General features: G+C 42.7%; 1 protein-coding gene across 1 annotated transcript; it reads right to left on the bottom strand.

The window, feature by feature from the left end:
- Positions 1-4,300: 4,300 nt before the first annotated feature.
- LOC122941963 (monocarboxylate transporter 4-like) lies at positions 4,301-21,178 on the bottom strand. The gene is made up of 5 exons (XM_044299458.1): positions 21,140-21,178; positions 20,234-20,262; positions 19,740-20,119; positions 7,820-8,053; positions 4,301-5,176 (listed from the first exon to the last, which is right to left on the bottom strand). The coding sequence occupies exons 1-5, from the start codon at positions 21,176-21,178 to the stop codon at positions 4,308-4,310; spliced, it is 1,551 nt and encodes a 516-aa protein (XP_044155393.1). The 3' UTR covers positions 4,301-4,307.
- Positions 21,179-21,362: the final 184 nt, after the last annotated feature.

Genomic DNA, 21,362 nt, shown 5'->3' with positions numbered 1-21,362 from the left:
ATTTCATTTAACTAATATAGTGGTAGAATCTTTTTTTGATAGTCTATTCACTATATTGGTCTATATTAAGGTTTTATAATATGACGAATATTCTTCGAAATTTAATGCTATATTTTCTTTCTTGAAGAAAGTCGCATTATGCGATTTTTTTTTAAATTACGATTTATCGCATATGCGAAATATCAAAAATCGCATATGGGACATGCCGCTCAACACTAGTTAAGACGACAGAATGTGACGGGGCCCTTTGCAAAACAATAATCCATGTATGTACTCAGTGACCATCATAAATTTGCCTAAAAGGGTTGTCCAGTATTAGAAAAACATGGCGGCTTTCTTCTAAAAACAGCACAACACCTGTCCATGGGTAGTCTCTTGTATTTCAGCTTCATCAGTCTCATGCCGTATATAACTGAGACAGTGAATGGCTGTTTGCAGTTTCAATCCTCCAGGCCACTGCCGCACTAGCAGCGTCAGGGGATTAAATGTGCATATATGCATTCTTTTATTACAATTGCTGGTTTAGGGCTCATGCACACGAGCGTGTACAGCCTGTGCCCACGCTGTGGACTGCAATGCACTGGCTACAGACGTGTGCCTGCCATTTGTGCAGATGTATACCCATTCACTTGAATGGGTTCGCAATAGACAGTCCTCACTGCAAAAAATAAAATAAAAATCCATCATGTTCTATTTTTTGCAGACCAAATTCCCATGGAAAAGCGGTGTAGCGCTTCTGCTCCGCTTGCATATTGCAGACCCATTCAATTGAACGTAATATGGAGTGCACACGGCCATTGCGTGTATATTGGAAACTTCCTGTTCTGCGGCCCGTAATACAGTCACAGGCTGCACAGCCATAGGGTAAACCCTTTTGAAGAGGATCTGTCACCAGGTTTCACAATCTGCATGCAATATCAGAGATACCTTACACCCGATGAGGCTTGTGTACTTACTATGAAATCCCATATCAGAATGGCTATAGTTTCTGGTGGCACAGTACCTTGCAGATAAAAAAAAGCAATACAATTTTTTCTCTGTAATATAATTGCAGTTGCCTACCAGTGTGGGTCAGGCCCACAGAGTGTACTGTGCCCACTGCCAGTGGCCACCACTCATATCTGGTGTCGTTTTACAAAAGCCGGAGAGCCGCAAGTAGGCCATGCATTCCTTTTTGAAAGTTTACCCACCTGATATTAAAATGAGCATTTTTGTTTTTAAGGGTAAATGTACAGTCGTGGCCAAAAGTTTTGAGAATTACATAAATATTGGAAATTGGAAAAGTTGCTGCTTAAGTTTTTATAATCGCAATTTGCATATACTCCAGAATGTTATGAAGAGTGATCAGATGAATTGCATAGTCCTTCTTTGCCATGAAAATTAAACTTAATCCCAAAAAATCCTTTCCACTGCATTTCATTGCTGTCATTAAAGGATCTGCTGAGATCATTTCAGTAATCATCTTGTTAACTCAGGTGAGAATGTTGACGAGCACAAGGCTGGAGATCATTATGTTAGGCTGATTGGGTTAAAATGGCAGACTTGACCATGCTTGAAATCATTGTTCTTCCATTGTTAACCATGGTGACCTGCAAAGAAACGCGTGCAGCCATCATTGCGTTGCATAAAAATGGCTTCACAGGCAAGGATATTGTGGCTACTAAGATTGCACCTTAATCAACAATTTATCAAGAACTTTAAGGAAAGAGGTTCAATTCTTGTTAAGAAGGCTTCAGGGTGTCCAAGAAAGTCCAGCAAGCGCCAGGATCGTCTCCTAAAGAGGATTCAGCTGTGGGATCGGAGTGCCACCAGTGCAGAGCTTGCTCAGGAATGGCAGCAGGCAGGTGTGAGTGCATCTGCACGCACAGTGAGGCGAAAACTTTTGGAAGATGGCCTGGTGTCAAGAAGGGCAGCAAAGAAGCCACTTCTCTCCAAAAAAAACATCAGGGACAGATTGATCTTCTGCAGAAAATATGGTGAATGGACTGCTGAGGACTGGGGCAAAGTCATATTCTCCGATGAAGCCACTTTCCGATTGTTTGGGGCATCAGGAAAAAGGCTTGTCCGGAGAAGAAAAGGTGAGCGCTACCATCAGTCCTGTGTGATGCTAACAGTAAAGCATCCTGAGACCATTCATGTGTGGGGTTGCTTCTCATCCAAGGGAGTGGGCTCACTCACAATTTTGCCCAAAAACACAGCCATGAATAAAGAATGGTACCAAAACACCCTCCAACATCAACTTCTTCCAACAATAGTTTGGTGAAGAACAATGCATTTTCCAGCACGATGGAGCACCGTGCCATAAGGCAAAAGTGATAACTAAGTGGCTCGGGGACCAAAACTTTGACATTGTGGGCCCATGGCCTGGAAACTTCACAGATCTTAATCCCATTGAGAACTTGTGGTCAATCCTCAAGAGGCGGGTGGACAAACAAAAACCCACTAATTCTGACAAACTCCAAGAAGTGATCATAAAAGAATGGGTTGCTATCAGTCAGGAAGTTGATTGAGAGCACGCCCAGTCGAATTGCAGAGGTCCAGAAAAAGAAGGGCCAACACTGCAAATACTGACTCTTTGCATAAATGTCATGTAATTGTCGATAAAAGCCTTTGAAACGTATGAAGTGCGTGTAATTATATTTCACTACATCACAGAAACAACTGTAACAAAGATCTAAAAGCAGTTTAGCAGCAAACCTTGTGAAAACTAATATTTGTGTCTCTCAAAACTTTTGGCCACGACTGTAGACTAAGAGCTCATGTATTCATAAGCTTAAATAAAATATCTGTCCACCCAGCCAATTTTGAATCTGATGACCTTTTCTCTTAAAAGTGTTTACCCCAAGCCAGAAAGTGTCAAAGTAATAAAACAATGTAGACTCCCCCATTTCATTCCACACTTCTCCAATTCCAATCCTCCCTGCTGTTGCAACCATGACATCAGCCATTCACTGCTCTCAGTGGTATAAGGCATGAGACTGATGAGGCCACGTGGAGTAAACTGACACATCGTCAATGCAGCCAAGCAAACAATACCTGGCTAGGAAGAGCAGAGGGGCAGGGCATGAAATGGGTGCATGTACCTACTTTCAAAGTAAATGGGACAATCTGGAGGTCCACTTTAATTAGATGGTCATGTGGATTTTAACAAGCAAATTACACCTGAAATTCCAGGGTCTAATGATCCAAAAAATAAATAAAATTAGGAGGAGTAAAAGGGAAAAGAAGGCAGAGCAGCCTGGGCACCTACACACTGAACGCCGCCCCTGGGCACTAGCAAGTGCTCATTTGCATATGAATTAAACTTAGTTTTTCCTGCTGGCGCAAGTCTAAAGACAAAGGTACCGTTACAATCCTGTATAGGTGTGCTACAGAGCCATGTAAGCATTGTATATGGCCATATGGAGGTGACAGACTCCCTTTAAGTAATCAATGTGATAAACACAGGAGAGCGTTTCAGAAAAATTTTAGACATGTTTAGATCCTCTAGGGCAGTGTTCCTTAGGCTACTTTCACACTCGCGCTTCGTGCGGATCCGTCATGGATCTGCACAAACGCATCCGTTCAGATAATACAACCGCAAGCATCCGTTCAGAACGGATCCGTTTGTATTATCTTGAACATAGCCAAAACAGATCCGTCTTGAACACCATTGAAAGTCCATGGGGGACGGATCAGTTTTCTATTGTGCCATATTGTGTCAGTGAAAACTCAGTTTCGTCAGATGGACACCAAAGCGGAATGGAGCCAAACTGATGCATTATGAGCGGATCCTTATCCATTCAGAATGCATTAAGGGCAAAATTGATCCATTTTGGACCGCTTATGAGATCCTTGAACAGATCTCACAAACGGAAACCAAAATGCCAGTGTGAAAGTAGCCTAAGCAAGAACTTCTACTTCTCCTTCTTGCTGGATCCATGTCTGCCTTTGCACCCCAAAAAAACAACAACAAAAAAAAAACGTGACCGCATGTATTTTGCAGTCCGCAAAAAAATATATGGATGACATCTGCACGCATTCCGTATTTTGCAGAACGGAACACCGGGCCCCTAATAGAACAGTACTATCCTTGTTCATAATAATGCGGACAATAGGACAGCTTCAATTTTTTTGCAAAACGGAAATATGGACATGGAGTAACTTCCGTTTTTTTGTTGATCCATTGAAATTAATGGTCCCACATACGGTACACAAAAAAAACTAACAAAAAACAAACAAACGAATAGACACAAAGAAAATACGTTCATGTGCATGAGCCCTTAAATGGATTTTTCTCATCAGGATGACCCCTTTTTCATATTCTATTATAGGTCCCGGTGGATTATTAACTCTCGGGCAATATAACATTGATGTTGCTTACATTTCCTAAGAGATGGAATAGGAAACACCAAGAAATGTCCCTTCCTATGCTTACCTGCTGATGGTGGTCCAATAAGGACAGCTATTGCTTCTGCCAGAAGAACTAATCCAATAGCACTGGAGAACTTGTGTGTGCCAACAATTGCCATGAGGACCTCAAACTGTAAGGCACCGACCATCCCATATGAAATTCCAAAAAAGATGCAGAACACCACCAGGCCTGCGTAGGTGTCCGCCATGGATCCCATCAGATCAGTGAATCCATTAAAGATCATGGCGAAGCCGAGCAGGTAGACGCAGCGTGGTCGAACCCATTTCAGCCCAGCGATGATACCACAGGTGGGCCGTGCAAAGATGTCAATAAACCCTAGAATGGAGAGAAGGAAAGAGGCTTTTGTATCTTCATTCCCAAGGTCTTTTGCATAGCTCACCACAAATACCGGAGGTACAAAAAGCCCTAGAACCATAATAGAAGCAGCTATAGTGTAGATAACAAATCCACGGTCCTTGAACACAGAGAAGTCAAGCAGTTTTTTAGGTTTGGGCTTTACTACTTCTTTGGTCTCTTCTTTTTGTTTATTTGGTGGCCTCATCAGGGCACCACATGCACAGCAGTTAAGGAGCAGGCCTCCTAATATAAGAAAGCCTCCTCGCCAGCCAAACTCATGCTGGAGAATCTGCCCTAAAGGAGACAGGGCACAAAGGAACACCGGGCTTCCAGCAGCCGCCAATCCATTGGCCAGTGGACGGCGTTTGTCAAAGTATCGATTTAACATGATGAGTGAAGGCTGGAAATTCAATGCCAGTCCGAGGCCTGTCAGAGACACAATAACAAAAATAAGTCACAAGGAACATAAAGCTCAAAAATAGTTAAAAACAGTTGACCATTAATAGCACTAATTCAGCTTTGGCTACTTTCACATCAGCGTTTCTGCTGGATCCATCATGGATCATCAAAAATGCTTAGGAGAATACAACTGGCAGAATCCGTTATGAACGGATCCGATTGTATCATCTCAAAAATAGCCATGACTGTAAGTTAATGGGGGTCGGATCAGTTTTATTTTGTAGCCGAGAAAACGGATCCGGCACCATTGACTTACATTGCGTTTCATGCCGGATCAGTCTTGCTCCGCATTCCCGTGATGCACTCTTGCAGCGCTTTTCTGTCCGGGATGGGAACGCAACACATTCTGGTGCACTCTGTTCCATTCAGTTTTGTCCCCACTGACAATGAATGTGGACAAAACTGAAGCGTTTTCCTCCGGTATTCAGATCCTCTGACGGATCTCAATACCAGAAAGGAACAGTGCATATGTGATAGTAGCCTAAGCTAGAGGTGTCAGAATTCTGGTTTAGGGCTTTTTCACACAAGCGTGACCTTTGCGGAGAGCATTTAGAAAAAAAAAAATAAGATATTTTTTTAGGCCATTTTCTTTGTTTTTTTTGTTGTTTTTTTTAAGGGTCCCTTTTTTTAAGGGTCCCGAAACGCGTTTGGTAACGTAAAGGGTCCATCCCATATGACAGCTAAAGACATCCCAAGTTATCACTAAAGGATAACAAGAAAAGGACTTCTACAACATCTATTATCTAACTCCTTCTTTGGCCACACTGAGACCTTGGGTCATGTGTTCGGAGCTTCCAGTCACGTGGACATCCACGTCACCATACCCGGAAACACACGCTACCAGCAAGCACGAGGAACGCAAACCGGTGCAACTAAACCCAACGCAGCAGTCACCAAGAAGCCGGACACCACCGCATCAATATAGGGGACTCTGCAAAGGGGAAGGCCAAAAGTAGAGGTAAGACTAGCCATTATTATAAGGCTACTATCACAATAGCATTAAGGTTTTTCCCGGTATTGAGTTCTGTCATAGGTAGTGATGAGCGAACTTGTGTTTTAAGTTCGGCGTCTAAAGTTCGGCTTCCGGTTAGCGGAGAATCCCGATATGGTTCCCGATATGGATTCCGACTTCCGTTGTGGTCCGTGGTAGCGGAATCAATAATCGGCCATTATTGATTCCGCTACCAGGGACCACAACTGTATTCGGAATCCATATCGGGATTCTCCGCTAACCGGAAACCGAACTTTAGACGCCGAACATAAAACACAAGTTCGCTCATCTCTAGTCATAGGGTCTCAATACCAGAAAAAAACGCTTCAGGTTTTTCCCCCATTCATTGTCAATGGGGATAAAATTGAACTGAACAGAACGGAATCCTCCAAAAATGCATTCCATTCCGTTTAGTTGCGTTCCCAGACCGGAGAGCAAACCGCAACATGCTGTATTTTACTTTCCATCCTGGGACGTGGAGCAAGACGGATCTGACACAATAGAAAACTGTTCCGTCCCCCATTGACTTTGTCTTGGCTATGTTACAGATAATACAACCGGATCGGTTCATAACGGATGCAGATGGTTGTATTATCAGTAACGGAAGTGTTTTTTGCTGAACCCTGCCGGATGCAGCAAAAACGCTAGTGTAAAAGTAGCCTAATTTATGCATTTTAAATTTGGCAACTAAAAATTTTATTTGGCTCCTGGGTATTTTTGCAGTCCTATGTAACACTACAGATAACATAAGGTAAAAGGGTTCTCTGGGATTTACATATTGATATAGGTGATGTGGGCGGTGTGATATGTGGGTGTGGCTTGGGGGTGGACAGGGACCCCATAATCTCCTATTGCCCGGGGCCCCATGAGTTGTCAGTGCGCCCCTGCCAGTGTTATCCAATACATTCAAGAACTGTAAGGGTTACATAGCATCATAAATTAATATAATTCTATGTGACCCCTGGCAGCACTGGGAGGTCAGACCGGGAGCTGCGTTGCGGACTCGCTGCGGGAGGAACGCGCGTCTGCAAGGGGCCTAAATGTAGTGTAAACAGGGCCTTAGTAAGTCTGCCCCAGTATGTAGCATAAACCCAATCTGCATAGTCTGATCCATTGTGATTTTCCAAGGACTTAAAGGGGTTGTCCTATCTAGACAATTATGAGATATCAATAGTATATGCCATAAATGTCCAATAGGTATGGGTCCAACCTCTGGGACCCGCTCCCATTACAAGAATGAGGCACCGACACACAGGCACATAGCATGCTGTGGCACATGCTATGAATGTGGCACATAGCATGCTGTGCATGAGCAGCAAGAACTCTCTATTCACAACTAAAGGACTTCTTAAAACAGTCGGGCCAGCACTCGGCTATTTTCAGAAGTCCCGTAGTGGTGCCCAGCATACACAGCTTGCTCTCCTTTCACAGCCTGACCCTTATCTAGTAACAGGAGTGGGTCCCAGAGGTAGGAATCACCCCCATTGGATACTTATGACATATTGATAGGATATGTCAAAAGTGCCCAGATGGGAATACCCTTTTAAATTTCCTGGCCTTTAGCAGTTGTTCCTAAGACTACCATTGCCCATAATTTTTTGAATGATGAGGTAACCTACCTGTGACGACTCCGGCTGTGAAGTAGATTGCTATGATGTTTGTACAAAACGATGCACACACCATCCCAAATGAGGCAAATAGACCACCAACCATCATTACTGGCCGGCACCCAAACCGGTTCACACAGATACTACAGAGAGGACCTAGAAGACAAAATATAATCATAGTCAGATATGTAGTATGCCATACTTTATACCTGTCATCAGTATACAGTGGGAGGTTATAGAAATCAACTGTGGATCAGGGAAGATTAGTAAGACCTAATAAATGCAACAATAGCAAGAGAAATATGAATTTTTATTATTTCTTTTTCTTTCCTGTATAACATAATATTCAGTCACATGTATGCCGTTTTAAATGCTCACCTGCCATCTTGAGGGACATTAGTAAAGTACTTAACAAAAAGGTGGTTGTGAAACAGCACTAATGCCACAAGCTCAGGTTGATGTCTTGCTATTCCTTCGAAAATGCACCCCTCTCTGGTCCACTGTTAAGCCTGTTAAAGGGCTTCTTTGGTTTCAAAATGAATTTTGCTCCGAGTACTCCAAACACTGCATATTTTTGCCCCATATCGCTGTTTTTGATGTCAGATCTTTCCTTCCCCTGTTCTCAGAATCAATATATCCTGGTAGGATGTTTACATGCAGAACTTCCGGTTGTCATCGGCTTACTGCTGGGGTTTCTAACCAATGCCATCATTCTCTGCTCTGTAATGTTTCACAGTCACACACTTTACACCTTCTTTTACCATGTTTGCTATGCGGAACAAGCACTGAGAGACACTACAAAGCAGAGCATGCAGCGTTTGGTTAGAAACCCAGCAGGAAGCCGTTGACAACAGGAAGTTCTGCATGTAAACATCCTACCAGGATGCATTGATTCTGAGAACAGAGGAAGGAAAGAGCCGACATGGAAAACAGGGATATGGGGCAAATAAAAGCAGTGTTTGGGGTACTCTGGGCAGATAAAAAAGTTATGGGACCGGAGAATCACTTTAAAAGACATCACTGTGATCCGATGTAGTACAGAAGAGAGTTTATTTCACCAACAACTATAACATAATGCCTTTTTAGCCCATGTGCTTAGCTTGAAAAAGGAACAGATTATGCATGTGGGCCAAAATGTCGGCATATCATAGGCACAGTTTATGTAGGAACTTCTCTATAAACTGGGCTTCCCAAGGAAAAGATCAACCAACTGCCAGCCCCGACCTCCCTATAACCATGCACACTAAGCCGACCATCTATTTCCATAGAGTTGCTGGGGAGCTAAATATTCAGCAGCTTGAAATCTAACAGTAGGGTTGTCTTCACACTCAGCCTGTTGGTGACAAATTATATGGGATTAGCCGCCATTCATTTTCTTTATGGCCAGTTTACATGTGTTAGGATACTTTCACACTAGAGATAATATTTTCCGGTATTGAGGTCATAGGGTGTCAATACTGGAAAAAAAACGCTTCAGTTTTGTCCCCATTGTCAATGAGGACAAAATGTAACTGAACAGAATGGAATGCTCCAAAAATTAATTCCGTTCTGTTCTCATACTGGAGAGCAAACCGCAGTATGCTACGGTTTGCTTTCCGTCCTGGGATGCGGAGTAAGACTCACAATGAAAGTCAATGGGGACAGATCCGTTTTCTCTGACACAATAAAAAAAAACGTATCCGTCCCCCATGACTTTCAATTGAGTTCATGGCGGACCCGTCTTGGGTATCTTAAAGATAATACAACCGGATCAGTAATGGAAGAGTTTTTGCGGAACCCTGCCAGATCTAGCAAAAACGCTAGTGTGAAAGTAGCCTCATACATATAAAAACAGATATCCGATTATATTCTACAGTTAATCCTACAATTTGATAAGATGGCTGCCGCAAGCCATTTTACCGATGCCAGCTGTATCACTCTTGTTAACATTGCAGCCAGGGAATGAAGATAAATTATCCTTGTGTCCTACTGGACAGGCCAACAGGCTAATCGATCACTAAACGACGGATTACATCTCATTAGCGAGGGAGATGGGAGGAAGCCGATTTAGAGTCAACCATCCACACCAGATAATGTGCTAGCGAGTACACACCTGCACGTAGAGGTGCTTAACGCCAGACATGAAAATAACAATGAAACCATCTATCAATCACAGTGGAGCCAATTCTAACAATATAAGAGGTCATTCAGACCTGAACTATTATAGCTGTGATCACTGGTGCCTGTAACAGCGCAAACTGATAAAAAAAAATATAATAATCCATTGTGAAGATCAATCAGGATGTATGGAGTTAGAAGGAAAGGTTAGAAGGGAGGGGAGGATTATTAAAGCTGCAGTGGTCTCGCATTAGACTCAAGAAGAATTATGCAGGAATAAGACGTGGCATAGGTATTAAGGGGTTGTTGCCTGGCCTTGAACCCCTGGGGTCCTAAACTACGCCCCTGAACATAACAAACCCCTCTCACTTTTGCTCCATTCTTACAGGACTAGAAGGCTGTTTGGCCAATCCCAGGCCTCAGCAGCTTGAACGCTATGCTACAGCAGAGATGTACAGTTGAATCAGCTATGACTACTGAGGCCTATAATCGGTCGCAGCAGTCACAGGACCAAGCCACTTTCCGGTCCTGCAGGGACCAGAAGCAGCAACAGGACCATGGACAATGGGGTTTGTTATGTTCAGGAGCACAGGTTAAGTCTCCAGGGGTTATCATCTAAGACAACCCCTGTGAGAGGCGAAGCATTTGGTGCATCTTCTGTGGCAAAAAAGCTAATTCTGGGGTAAAATATAGTAAGGCCCCTTTCACACGAGCGAGTTTTCCGCGTGAGTGCAATGTGCGAGGTGAACGCATTGCATCCGCACTGAATCCGGACCCATTCATTTCTATGGGGCTATGCACATGAGCTGTGATTTTCACGCATCACTTGTGCGTTGCGTGAAAAATCGCAGCAAGCTCTATATTGTGCGTTTTTTTCACGCAACTCAGGCCCCATAGAAGTGAATGGGGCTGCGTGAAAATCGCAAGCATCCGCAAGCAAGTGCGGATGCAGAGCGATTTTCAAGCATGTTTGCTAGGAGACAATCGGGATGGGGACCCGATCTTTATTATTTTCCCTTATAACATGGTTATAAAGGAAAATAATAGCATTCTTAATACAAAATGCTAAGTAAATTAGAGATGGAGGGGTTAAAAAATAAAATAAAAAATTAAACTCACCTGATCCACTTGTTCGCGCAGCCCGGCTTGCCTTCTTCTTTGATGACCTGGGAGGAAAAGGACCTTTGGTGACGGACCATGTGATGAGCGCAGTGACGTCACCAAAGGTCCTTTTCCTCCCAGGTCAAAGAAGAAGAAAGAAGGCAAGCCGGGCTGTGCGAACAAGTGGATGAGGCGAGTTTTTTAACCCCTCCATCCCTATTTTACTAAGCATTCTGTATTAAAGGGAACCTGTCACCTGGATTTTGGGTAGAGAGCTGAGGACATGGGTTGCTAGAACGCCGCTAGCACATCTGCAATATCCATTCCCCATAGCTCTGTGTGCTTTTATTGTGTAAAAAAAAAAACAAAAAAAAAACAACGATTTGATACATATGCAAATTAACCTGAGATGAGTCAATTTACATATGTATCAAATCGTTTTTTTGACACAATAAAAGCACACAGAGCTATGGGGACTGGGTATTGCGCATGTGCTAGCGGCCATCTAGCAACCCATGTCCTCAGCTCTATACACAAAATCCCAGTGACAGGTTCCCTTTAAGAATGCTATCATTTTCCCTTATAAGCAATTCTTTAAGTTTTTCAGAAATTTTCAAAAGCCCACTTTAAGGATCAGTTCAGGTCTGAAGTCACTTTGTGAGGCGTACATGAATAGAAACCACCCAAAAATGACCCCATTCTAGAAACTACACCCCTCAAGGTATTCAAAACGGATTTTACAAACGTCGTTAGCCCTTTAGGTGCTCCACAAGAATTAATGGAAAATAGAGATACAATTTCAAAAAAATTTCCAGTTATGAAGCAAGGGTTAACAGCCAAACAAAACTCAATATTTATGGCCCTGATTCTGTAGTTTACAGAAACACCCCATTTGTGGTCGTAAACTGCTGTACAGGCACACGGCACGGCACAGAAGGAAAGGAATGCCATACGGTTTTTGGAAGGCAGATTTGGCTGGACTGTTGTTTTGACACCATGTCCCATTTGAAGCCCTTGATGCCCCCCTAGAGTAGAAACTCCCAAAAAATTACCCCATTTTAGAAACTACGGGATAGGGTGTCAATTTTGTTGGTACTAGTTTAGGGTACATATGATTTTTGGTTGCTCTATATTACACTTTTTGTGAGGCAAGGTAACAAGAAATAGCTGTTTTGGCACAGTTTTTATTTTTTTGTTATTTACAACATTCATCTGACAGGATAGATCATGTGGTATTTTTATAGAGCATGTTATTACGGATGCGGCGATACCCAATACGTATCCTTTTTTTTTCTGCAAATTTTACAATAATATATATATATTTTTTTTTATAAAAAAAAAAATATATATATATCTATCATGTTTTAGTGTCTCCATAGTCTGAGAGCCATAGTTTTTTCAGTTTTTGGGCGATTATCTTAGGTAGGGTCTCATTTTTTGCGGGATGAGATGACAATTTGATTGGCACTATTTTGGGGTGCATATGACTGATCGCTTGCTATTACACTTTTTGTGATGTAAGGTGACAAAAAATAGCTTTTTTTTACACCGTTTTTGTTATATTTTTTTACGGTGTTCATCTGAGGGGTTAGGTCATGTGATATTTTTATAGAGCAGGTTATTATGGATGCGGCGATACCTAATATGTATACTTTTTTAAATTTACTTACGTTTTACACAATAACAGCTTTTTTCAAACAAAAAAAAAAAAATGATGTTTTAGTGTTTCCATATTCTGAGCCATATTTTTTTTTTATTTTTTGGGCGACTGTGTTAGATAGGGGCTCATTTTTTGCGGGATGAGGTGACTGCTAGATTGGTACTATTTTGGTGGGCACACGCCTTTTTGATCGCTTACTGTTGTACTTTTTGTGATGTAAGGTGACAAAAAAAAAAAATAATGGTTTCTTTAGCACAGTTTTTTTTTTTTTACGGTATTCATCTGAGGGGTTAGGTCTCGTGATATGTTTATGGAGCCGGTCGATATGGACACGGCGATAGCCAATATGTCAAATTTTGTTTTTCCCTATTTTTTACAATTTTTTTAACTTTGGGGGAAATGACGTTTTTGTTTAGTTTTTTTACTTGAAACTTGTAATTTTTGGGGGGGGAAAACTTTATTTTTTCAACTTTTTTTTTCACTTTATTTTTTGTCCCACTTTGGGACTTCAACTTTTGGGGTCTGATCCCCTTTACAATGCATTCCAATACTTCTGTATTGGAATGCATTGGCTATATGAGTAATACTGTGTGTATTACTCATACAGCTTCCGGCCTGCGAGATCCAGGGGGCTGGAACTCACAGGATCTTCACCAGAAGGCAGCGCCAATGCCTAAGGAAGGTGCATGGGGACCCGATGGCACTGCCGCCCGCCGCCGCAACCTCCAGTTAAAGCCGCGAACCGCAGGTCTGAATTGACCTGCGGTTTGCGGCGACCACCGACACGGGAGAGGGTCACAGGACCCCCCCCCCCCCCCCTGCGCATTGACCCAAGGTGCCTGCTCAATATACTACGCCCTATCACCGGGTTAAACAAGTTGAACCTGAATTTTTTTTTAAATGGCCAAAAGCAGGTATGTTATACACACACGCCTCACTTGGTCCCTTCTAGTATCGCTTCACACAGCTTTGAAGACCCTCCTTTAGGCCTCTTGCACACGAACGTGTGCCGGCCTTGGCCATGCTGCGGACCACAAATTGCGTTCCGCAATGCACGGGCATCGACTGTGGGCCAGCCGCATGCGGATCAGGTTCCGCAATCAGTCCGTTCCGCAAAAAGATAGGACAAGTTCTATCTTTCTGTGGAACGGAAGCATGGAATGGAACCCCACGAAAGCACTCCATAGTGCTTCAGTAGGGTTCTGTATCTCCGGATTTGTGGACCCATTCAAGTAAATGGGCCCGCATCCGTGATGCGGAATACACACAGCCGGTGCCCCGTGTATTGCGGACCCGCTGTATACGGGCCGCAATATGGCCACGGGGGAGGGGGGGGGGAAACACGGTCCTGTGCAAGAGGCCTTATTCTGTACAGATGACGCAATAAGTATGGAGGTTGTCTGAATCAAGCTTGAGACATTAAAAGGGCTGTCCAGGACTTTTATATTAATGTCCTGTCTTTAGGATATCCCATCACCATCAGATAAGCGGCGGCCAACACCCCGCACCCCCAATCAACTATTCTGTTGTAGCTCCGGCACCAAAACAACACAGCTGCATCCGTGTAGTGGACAGAGCTGGTTACCATTCACTTCAATGGAAGCTGCAACGCTCTTTTTTCAGCTCTGTTCACAGCACAATGGACGGAGCTACAAGGTAACAGCTGATCAATGAGAGTGCGGGGTGTCAAAAGCATAGCCATAAATATAAACGTACTGGACAGCCCCTCTAAAAGGATATAGAATTCAAGCAGGAGCTAAAAAGGAGACCATCCTAGAAAACTGAAATATAGCCGACTCCGTGTAGATAACTGACAGGCTGCCAGTCCTCGGCTATCATCTGTCTTTACTCAGCAACCAGACACTACACGAGGCTGGATTACACCGTCCTTACCCTGGTTCGGCTTATCCGGCTCTGCAAGAGAAATAACATACAGGCTTCTGCAACTAAGACGGCGACTGCGTTCCTGGCAGAGACACAAAAAACAAACACAAGAAGGCAAGATTTATCAAAACACCAGTTTTGAAATCTCCTGCACTGCTGAACGATGCGCCCAATTTACGCCCAGTTCCAAATTATTACCCAAATAATTCAGCATAATTCTCATGTTATCAACTGTTAAGAGTGCAATTCAAACTTTATTGAACAAACCTCCTAATGATAACAGATTTTTTTAAAACAAAAACTTACAATGCACTGGTCCAAATTATTACGCACAGTAAGTTTCATAACACTTTATAGGATGTAAAGAACTGAAAATTGTCCTTTGTTGTGTCTGCAGCATATTTACTGAAATCAAAAGCTATTTCAAATCAAACTTTAACAGGTCACGTTACATTTTAACATAGGACCCCTGATTTGATAGCAGCTTCACAAGTCTTGCATCCATTGAACGTGTGAGTTTTTGGACAGTTTCTGCTTGAATTTGTTTGCAAGATGTCAGGATAGCCTCCCAGAGCTGCTGTTTGGATGTAAACTGCATCCCACCCTCATAGATCTCTTGCTTGAGGATGCTCCAAAAAGGTTCTCAAATTGAGGTCAGGGGAGGATGGAGGCCACACCATGACTTTCTCTCCTTTTATCCCCATAGCAGCCATTGATGCAGAGGTATTCTTTGCAGCACGAGATGGTGCATTGTCATGTTCTTGTCATGCCTTGTTCTTCCTTCTGTACCAGGGAAGCAAGCGGTCAGTCAGAAACTCCACTTACTTTGCAGAGGTCATCTTTACACCTTCGGGGGACCCTAAAGGGGCCGACCAGCTCTCTTCTCATGGTTCTGGCCCAAAACATGACTCCACCACCGCCTTGCTGACGTCTCAGCCTTGTTGGAACAGGGTGGCCGCTCACCAACCATCCACTACTCCCTCCAGGGTTGCACGGCACTCATCAGTGGACAGGACTGTTTGAAAATTAGTCTTCATGTATTTTTCTGCCCAATGCAGCCGTTTCTGCTTGTGAGCATTCGTTCGTGGTGGCCGAATAGAAGGTTTGTGCACAGTTGCAAGACTCTGGAGGACTCTACACCTTGATGTCCGTGGGACTCCAGAGGCACCAGCAGCTTCATATATCTGTTTGCTGCTATGTAATGGTATTTTTGCAGCTGCTTTCTTGATCCGATGCACGGATCTGGCAGAAATCTTCCTCAATGTGCTTTTATCTGCACGAACCCGTCTGTGCTCTGAATCAGCCACAAATCTCTTAATAGTGCAATGATGACGCTTACGTTTTCGTGAAATATATAATGCTTTCATACCTCGAAGGCATTGAACTATTTGACTCTTTTCTGCAGCAAAGAGATCCTTTTTCTTCCCCATATTGCTTGAAAATGGTGCTCTGCTTAATAATGTGGAACACCCTCCTTTAGTAGTTTTTCCTTAAATTGGGCTCACCTGCCAATCCAATGATCACAGGTGTCCGAGATTGTTTTCAGGGATCACAAGAGCCCTGAGACACAATGCCATCCATGAGTTAAACGGAAAAACTAAATATTTAATCTTTGTGACACTTAAATGTAATTTTCATAATCATTTGGAACAGGGTGTATATCTTAAGCACACTGTCCGGCCGGCCGTGCAGCAGAATTTAATCTACGACAACTCAGAGATGCTGTAGATTTCTGGCTTCATTTGTGCCTGAAAACGGGTGCAAATGAAGATAAATGTGTCAGGTGCTGCTCAGAAAATTGCACCCGCACTGAATCCGGACCCATTCACTTCTATGGGGCTGTGCACATGAGCTGCGATTTTCACGCATCACTTATGCGTTGCGTGAAAATCGCAGCATGCTCTATATTGTGCGTTTATCACGTAGGAGTGAATGGGGCCGAGTGAAAATCGCAAGCATCCGCAATCAAGTGCGGATGCGATGCTATTTTCCCGCATGGTTGCTAAGATGACAGTCTATTCACTGTATTATTTTCCCTTATAACATGGTTATAAGGGAAAATAATAGCATTCTTAATACAGAATGCTTAGTAGGTGGTCAATTGAGGGTTAAAAAATTATTAACTTACCTTCTCCTCTTGATCGCGTAGCTGCCGGTCTCTTCCTACTTCTTTAATCATGAGCTGCCACCTAAAGGACCTGTGGTGACGTCATATCACATGGTCCAATCACATGATTAAGACGAGTTAATAATTTTTTATTTTTTAACCCTCAAATTGACCACCTACTAAGCATTCTGTATTAAAAGAATGCTATTATTTTTCCTTATAACCATGTTATAAGGGGAAATAATTACAGCTACACAACCTTGAACCCAAACCTGAACTTCAGTGAAGAAGTTCGGGTCTGGGTACCAGAGTCCGTTTTTTAACAAAAAACTGAATGGAACACAATCGCAGTCAAAACTGACTGCAATTGGGCATCTACTCGCGCGGGTTTGCTGCAACGCATTCGGACACGCTCGTGTGAACTCAGCCTAAACCGCAGAATCTGGGTAAGAAATACACTACGTGCAGAATTATTAGGCAAATGAGTATTTTGACCACATTATCCTCTTTATGCATGTTGTCTTACTCCAAGCTGTATAGGCTCGAAAGCCTACTACCAATTAAGCATATTAGGTGATGTGCATCTCTGTAATGAGAAGGGGTGTGGTCTAATGACATCAACACCCTATATCAGGTGTGCATAATTATTAGGCAACTTCCTTTCCTTTGGCAAAATGGGTCAAAAGAAGGACTTGACAGGCTCAGAAAAGTCAAAAATAGTGAGATATCTTGCAGAGGGATGCAGCACTCTTAAAATTGCAAAGCTTCTGAAGCGTGATCATCGAACAATCAAGCGTTTCATTCAAAATAGTCAACAGGGTCGCAAGAAGCGTGTGGAAAAACCAAGGCGCAAAATAACTGCCCATGAACTGAGAAAAGTCAAGCGTGCAGCTGCCAAGATGCCACTTGCCACCAGTTTGGCCATATTTCAGAGCTGCAACATCACTGGAGTGCCCAAAAGCACAAGGTGAGCAATACTCAGAGACATGGCCAAGGTAAGAAAGGCTGAAAGACGACCACCACTGAACAAGACACACAAGCTGAAACGTCAAGACTGGGCCAAGAAATATCTCAAGACTGATTTTTCTAAGGTTTTATGGACTGATGAAATGAGAGTGAGTCTTTATGGGCCAGATGGCTGGATTGGTAAAGGGCAGAGAGCTCCAGTCCGACTCAGACGCCAGCAAGGTGGAGGTGGAGTACTGGTTTGGGCTGGTATCATCAAAGATGAGCTTGTGGGGCCTTTTTGGGTTGAGGATGGAGTCAAGCTCAACTCCCAGTCCTACTGCCAGTTTCTGGAAGACACCTTCTTCAAGCAGTGGTACAGGAAGAAGTCTGCAAGGTAAGAAAAACATGATTTTCATGCAGGACAATGCTCCATCACACGCGTCCAAGTACTCCACAACGTGGCTGGCAAGAAAGGGTATAAAAGAAGAAAATCTAATGACATGGCCTCCTTGTTCACCTGATCTGAACCCCATTGAGAACCTGTGGTCCATCATCAAATGTGAGATTTACAAGGAGGGAAAACAGTACACCTCTCTGGACAGTGTCTGGGAGGCTGTGGTTGCTGCTGCACGCAATGTTGATGGTGAACAGATCAAAACACTGACAGAATCCATGGATGGCAGGCTTTTGAGTGTCCTTGCAAAGAAAGGTGGCTATATTGGTCACTGATTTGTTTTTGTTTTGTTTTTGAATGTCAGAAATGTATATTTGTGAATGTTGAGATGTTATATTGGTTTCACTGGTAAAAATAAATAATTGAAATGGGTATATATTTGTTTTTTGTTAAGTTGCCTAATAATTATGTACAGTAATAGTCACCTGCACACACACAGATATCCCCCTAAAATAGCTAAAACTAAAAACAAACTAAAAACTACTTCCAAAAATATTCAGCTTTGATATTAATGAGTTTTTTGGGTTCATTGAGAACATGGTTGTTGTTCAATAATAAAATTAATCCTCAAAAATACAACTTGCCTAATAATTCTGCACTCCCTGTATTGAGTTTTGTTTGGCTGTTAACCATTGATGTGTTAAAGAAAAAAATTGGATTAAAATGGAAATTTAAAAATTTGATCTCCATTTTCCTTTAATTCTTGTGGAACACCTAAAGGGTTAACAAAGTTTGTAAAATCCATTTTAAGTAACTTGAGGGGTGTAGTTTCTACAATGGGGTCATTTATAGGGGTATCCACTATGTAGGCCCCACAAAGTGACTCCAGACCTGAACTGGTCCTTAAAAAGTGGGTTTTTTAGAATTGCTTCTAAACTTCTAACGCCCTAAAAAAATAAAATGACATTTCCAAAATTATGCCAACATAAAGTAGACATATGGGGAATGTTAAGTAATAAATATTTTATGAGGTATCACTTTCCGTTTTAAAAGCAGAGAAATAGAAATTTTGAAAATTGCAAATTTTTCTAAATTTTTGGTAAATTTGCAATTTTTTCATAAATAAAAGGTGAAATATATTGACTCAAATTTATGACTATCATGAAGTACAATGTGTCACGAGAAAACATTCTCTGAATGACTTGGATAACTAAAGGCGTTCCAAAGTTATTACCACATAAAGTTAGGCCTGGTCAGGAAGGGGGCAAATGGCCCAGATGGGAAGTGGTTAATTAAATAAAAAACATGCTGGCGCAAGTCAGAAAAAGTTGATGCCACCGTCATAAAGTGGTAAGCCATGTCACTTTCATGCAGCAGATCTGGTGCATTTAATAATGTGCCCACTGATCTTTGGCAGGATCATACTAAAAATCAATGCTGCTTCTATACAAATAAACATGGTCATCAGGGAGCGGCGAGAAAGAAAAAGCACCCCAAAACCCAGTCTCTTCTCTTTCCCAGCTCTATTAAAGGGGTTATCCAACAAACAGTAAGTGAAATCTGTGGAATAGACTTCCTCAGGACGTGTCATTAATGTCATTTAACTCTTGAAAGTAAATTACATTAAATGCTGTCCACATCCGTTGCTCCGTTCCGTGTTCCACAAAAAAGAAAAAAAAAAAAAAAAAAAAGTAAACACAGTTGGTCAGGATGGTCTCTATAGCACAGCGATAGAAGTTACCCAGTAGGTCAGCAGACGGGTGGTTTTTCTTCAGTGTCCTGAAGAAAAACAGGCGCTGATGTGCCTTCTTGACCAGGCTGGAGATGTTGGTTGACCAGGACAGATTCTCACAGATGTGGGTCCCCGGGAACTTGAAGCTGGAAACCCATTCAACAGCCGTGCCAATTATGTGGATAGATTCATGGGTGGGGTTCTCCTTCCTGAAGTCCACAATGAGCTCTTTTGTCTTGCTGGTATTCAGGAGCAGGTTATTGTCAGCGCACCATACAGCTAGGTGCTTTACCTGTTCCCTATAGTCAGACTCATCGTTGTCACTGATGAGACCGATCACCGTGGAGTCATCTGCAAACTTGATGATGGAGTTGGATCCATACCTAGACCTGCAGTCATAGGTGAAAAGGGAGTAGAGGAACGGGCTCAGCGCACAGCCCTGTGGAGTGCCAGTGTTGAGTGTGATGGTGGAGGAACAGTTATTTCGTGATCTAAAGGCTCACCTGCCATCTTGAGGGACATTAGTAAAGTACTTAACAAAAAGGTGGTTGTGAAACAGCACTAATGCCACAAGCTCAGGTTGATGTCTTGCTATTCCTTCGAAAATGCACCCCTCTCTGGTCCACTGTAAAGCCAGTTAAAGGGCTTCTTTGGTTTCAAAATGAATTTTGCTCCGAGTACTCCAAACACTGCATATTTTTGCCCCATATCGCTGTTTTTGATGTCAGATCTTTCCTTCCCCTGTTCTCAGAATCAATACATCCTGGTAGGATGTTTACATGCAGAACTTCCTGTTGTCATCGGCTTACTGCTGGGGTTTCTAACCAATGCCATCATTCTCTGCTCTGTAATGTTTCACAGTCACACACTTTACACCTTCTTTTACCATGTTTGCTATGCGGAACAAGCACTGAGAGACACTACAAAGAAGAGCATGCAGAGTTTGGTTAAAACTCCAGCAAGAAGCCGATGACAACAGGAAGTTCTGCATGTAAACATCCTACCAGGATGCATTGATTCTGAGAACAGAGGAAGGAAAGAGCTGACATGGAAAACAGGGATATGGGGCAAAAAAAAAAAAAAAGTTATGGGACCGGAGAATCACTTTAAAAGACATATGTGATCCGAAGTAGTACAGAAGAGAGTTTATTTCACCAACAACTATAACATAATGCCTTTTTAGCCCATGTGCTTAGCTTGAAAAAGGAACAGATTATGCATGTCATAGGCACAGTTGATGTAGGAACTTCTCCATAAACTGGGCTTCCCATGGAAAAGATCAACCAACTGCCAGCCCCGACCTCCCTATAACCATGCACGCTAAGCCGACCATCTATTTCCATAGAGTTGCTGGGTAGCTAAATATTCAGCAGCTTGAAATCTAACAGTAGGGTTGTCTTCACACTCACCAGCCTGTTGGTGACAATTTCTATGGGATTAGCCGCCATTCATCTTCTTTATGGCCAGTTTAGATGCGTTAGGATACTGTCACACTAGCGATAATATTTTCCGGTATTGAAGTCACAGGGCGTCAATACTGGAAAAAAAAACGCTTCCGTTTTGTCCCCATTCATTGTCAATGGGGACAAAACGCAACTGAACAGAATGGAATACTGAAAAAATTCATTCCGT

Source organism: Bufo gargarizans, chromosome 6 (genome assembly GCF_014858855.1).
Source record: "Bufo gargarizans isolate SCDJY-AF-19 chromosome 6, ASM1485885v1, whole genome shotgun sequence".
NCBI lineage: Eukaryota > Metazoa > Chordata > Amphibia > Anura > Bufonidae > Bufo > Bufo gargarizans.
The sequence above is the reverse complement of the archived record's forward strand: the minus strand, read 5'-3'. Positions and strand labels throughout refer to the sequence as shown.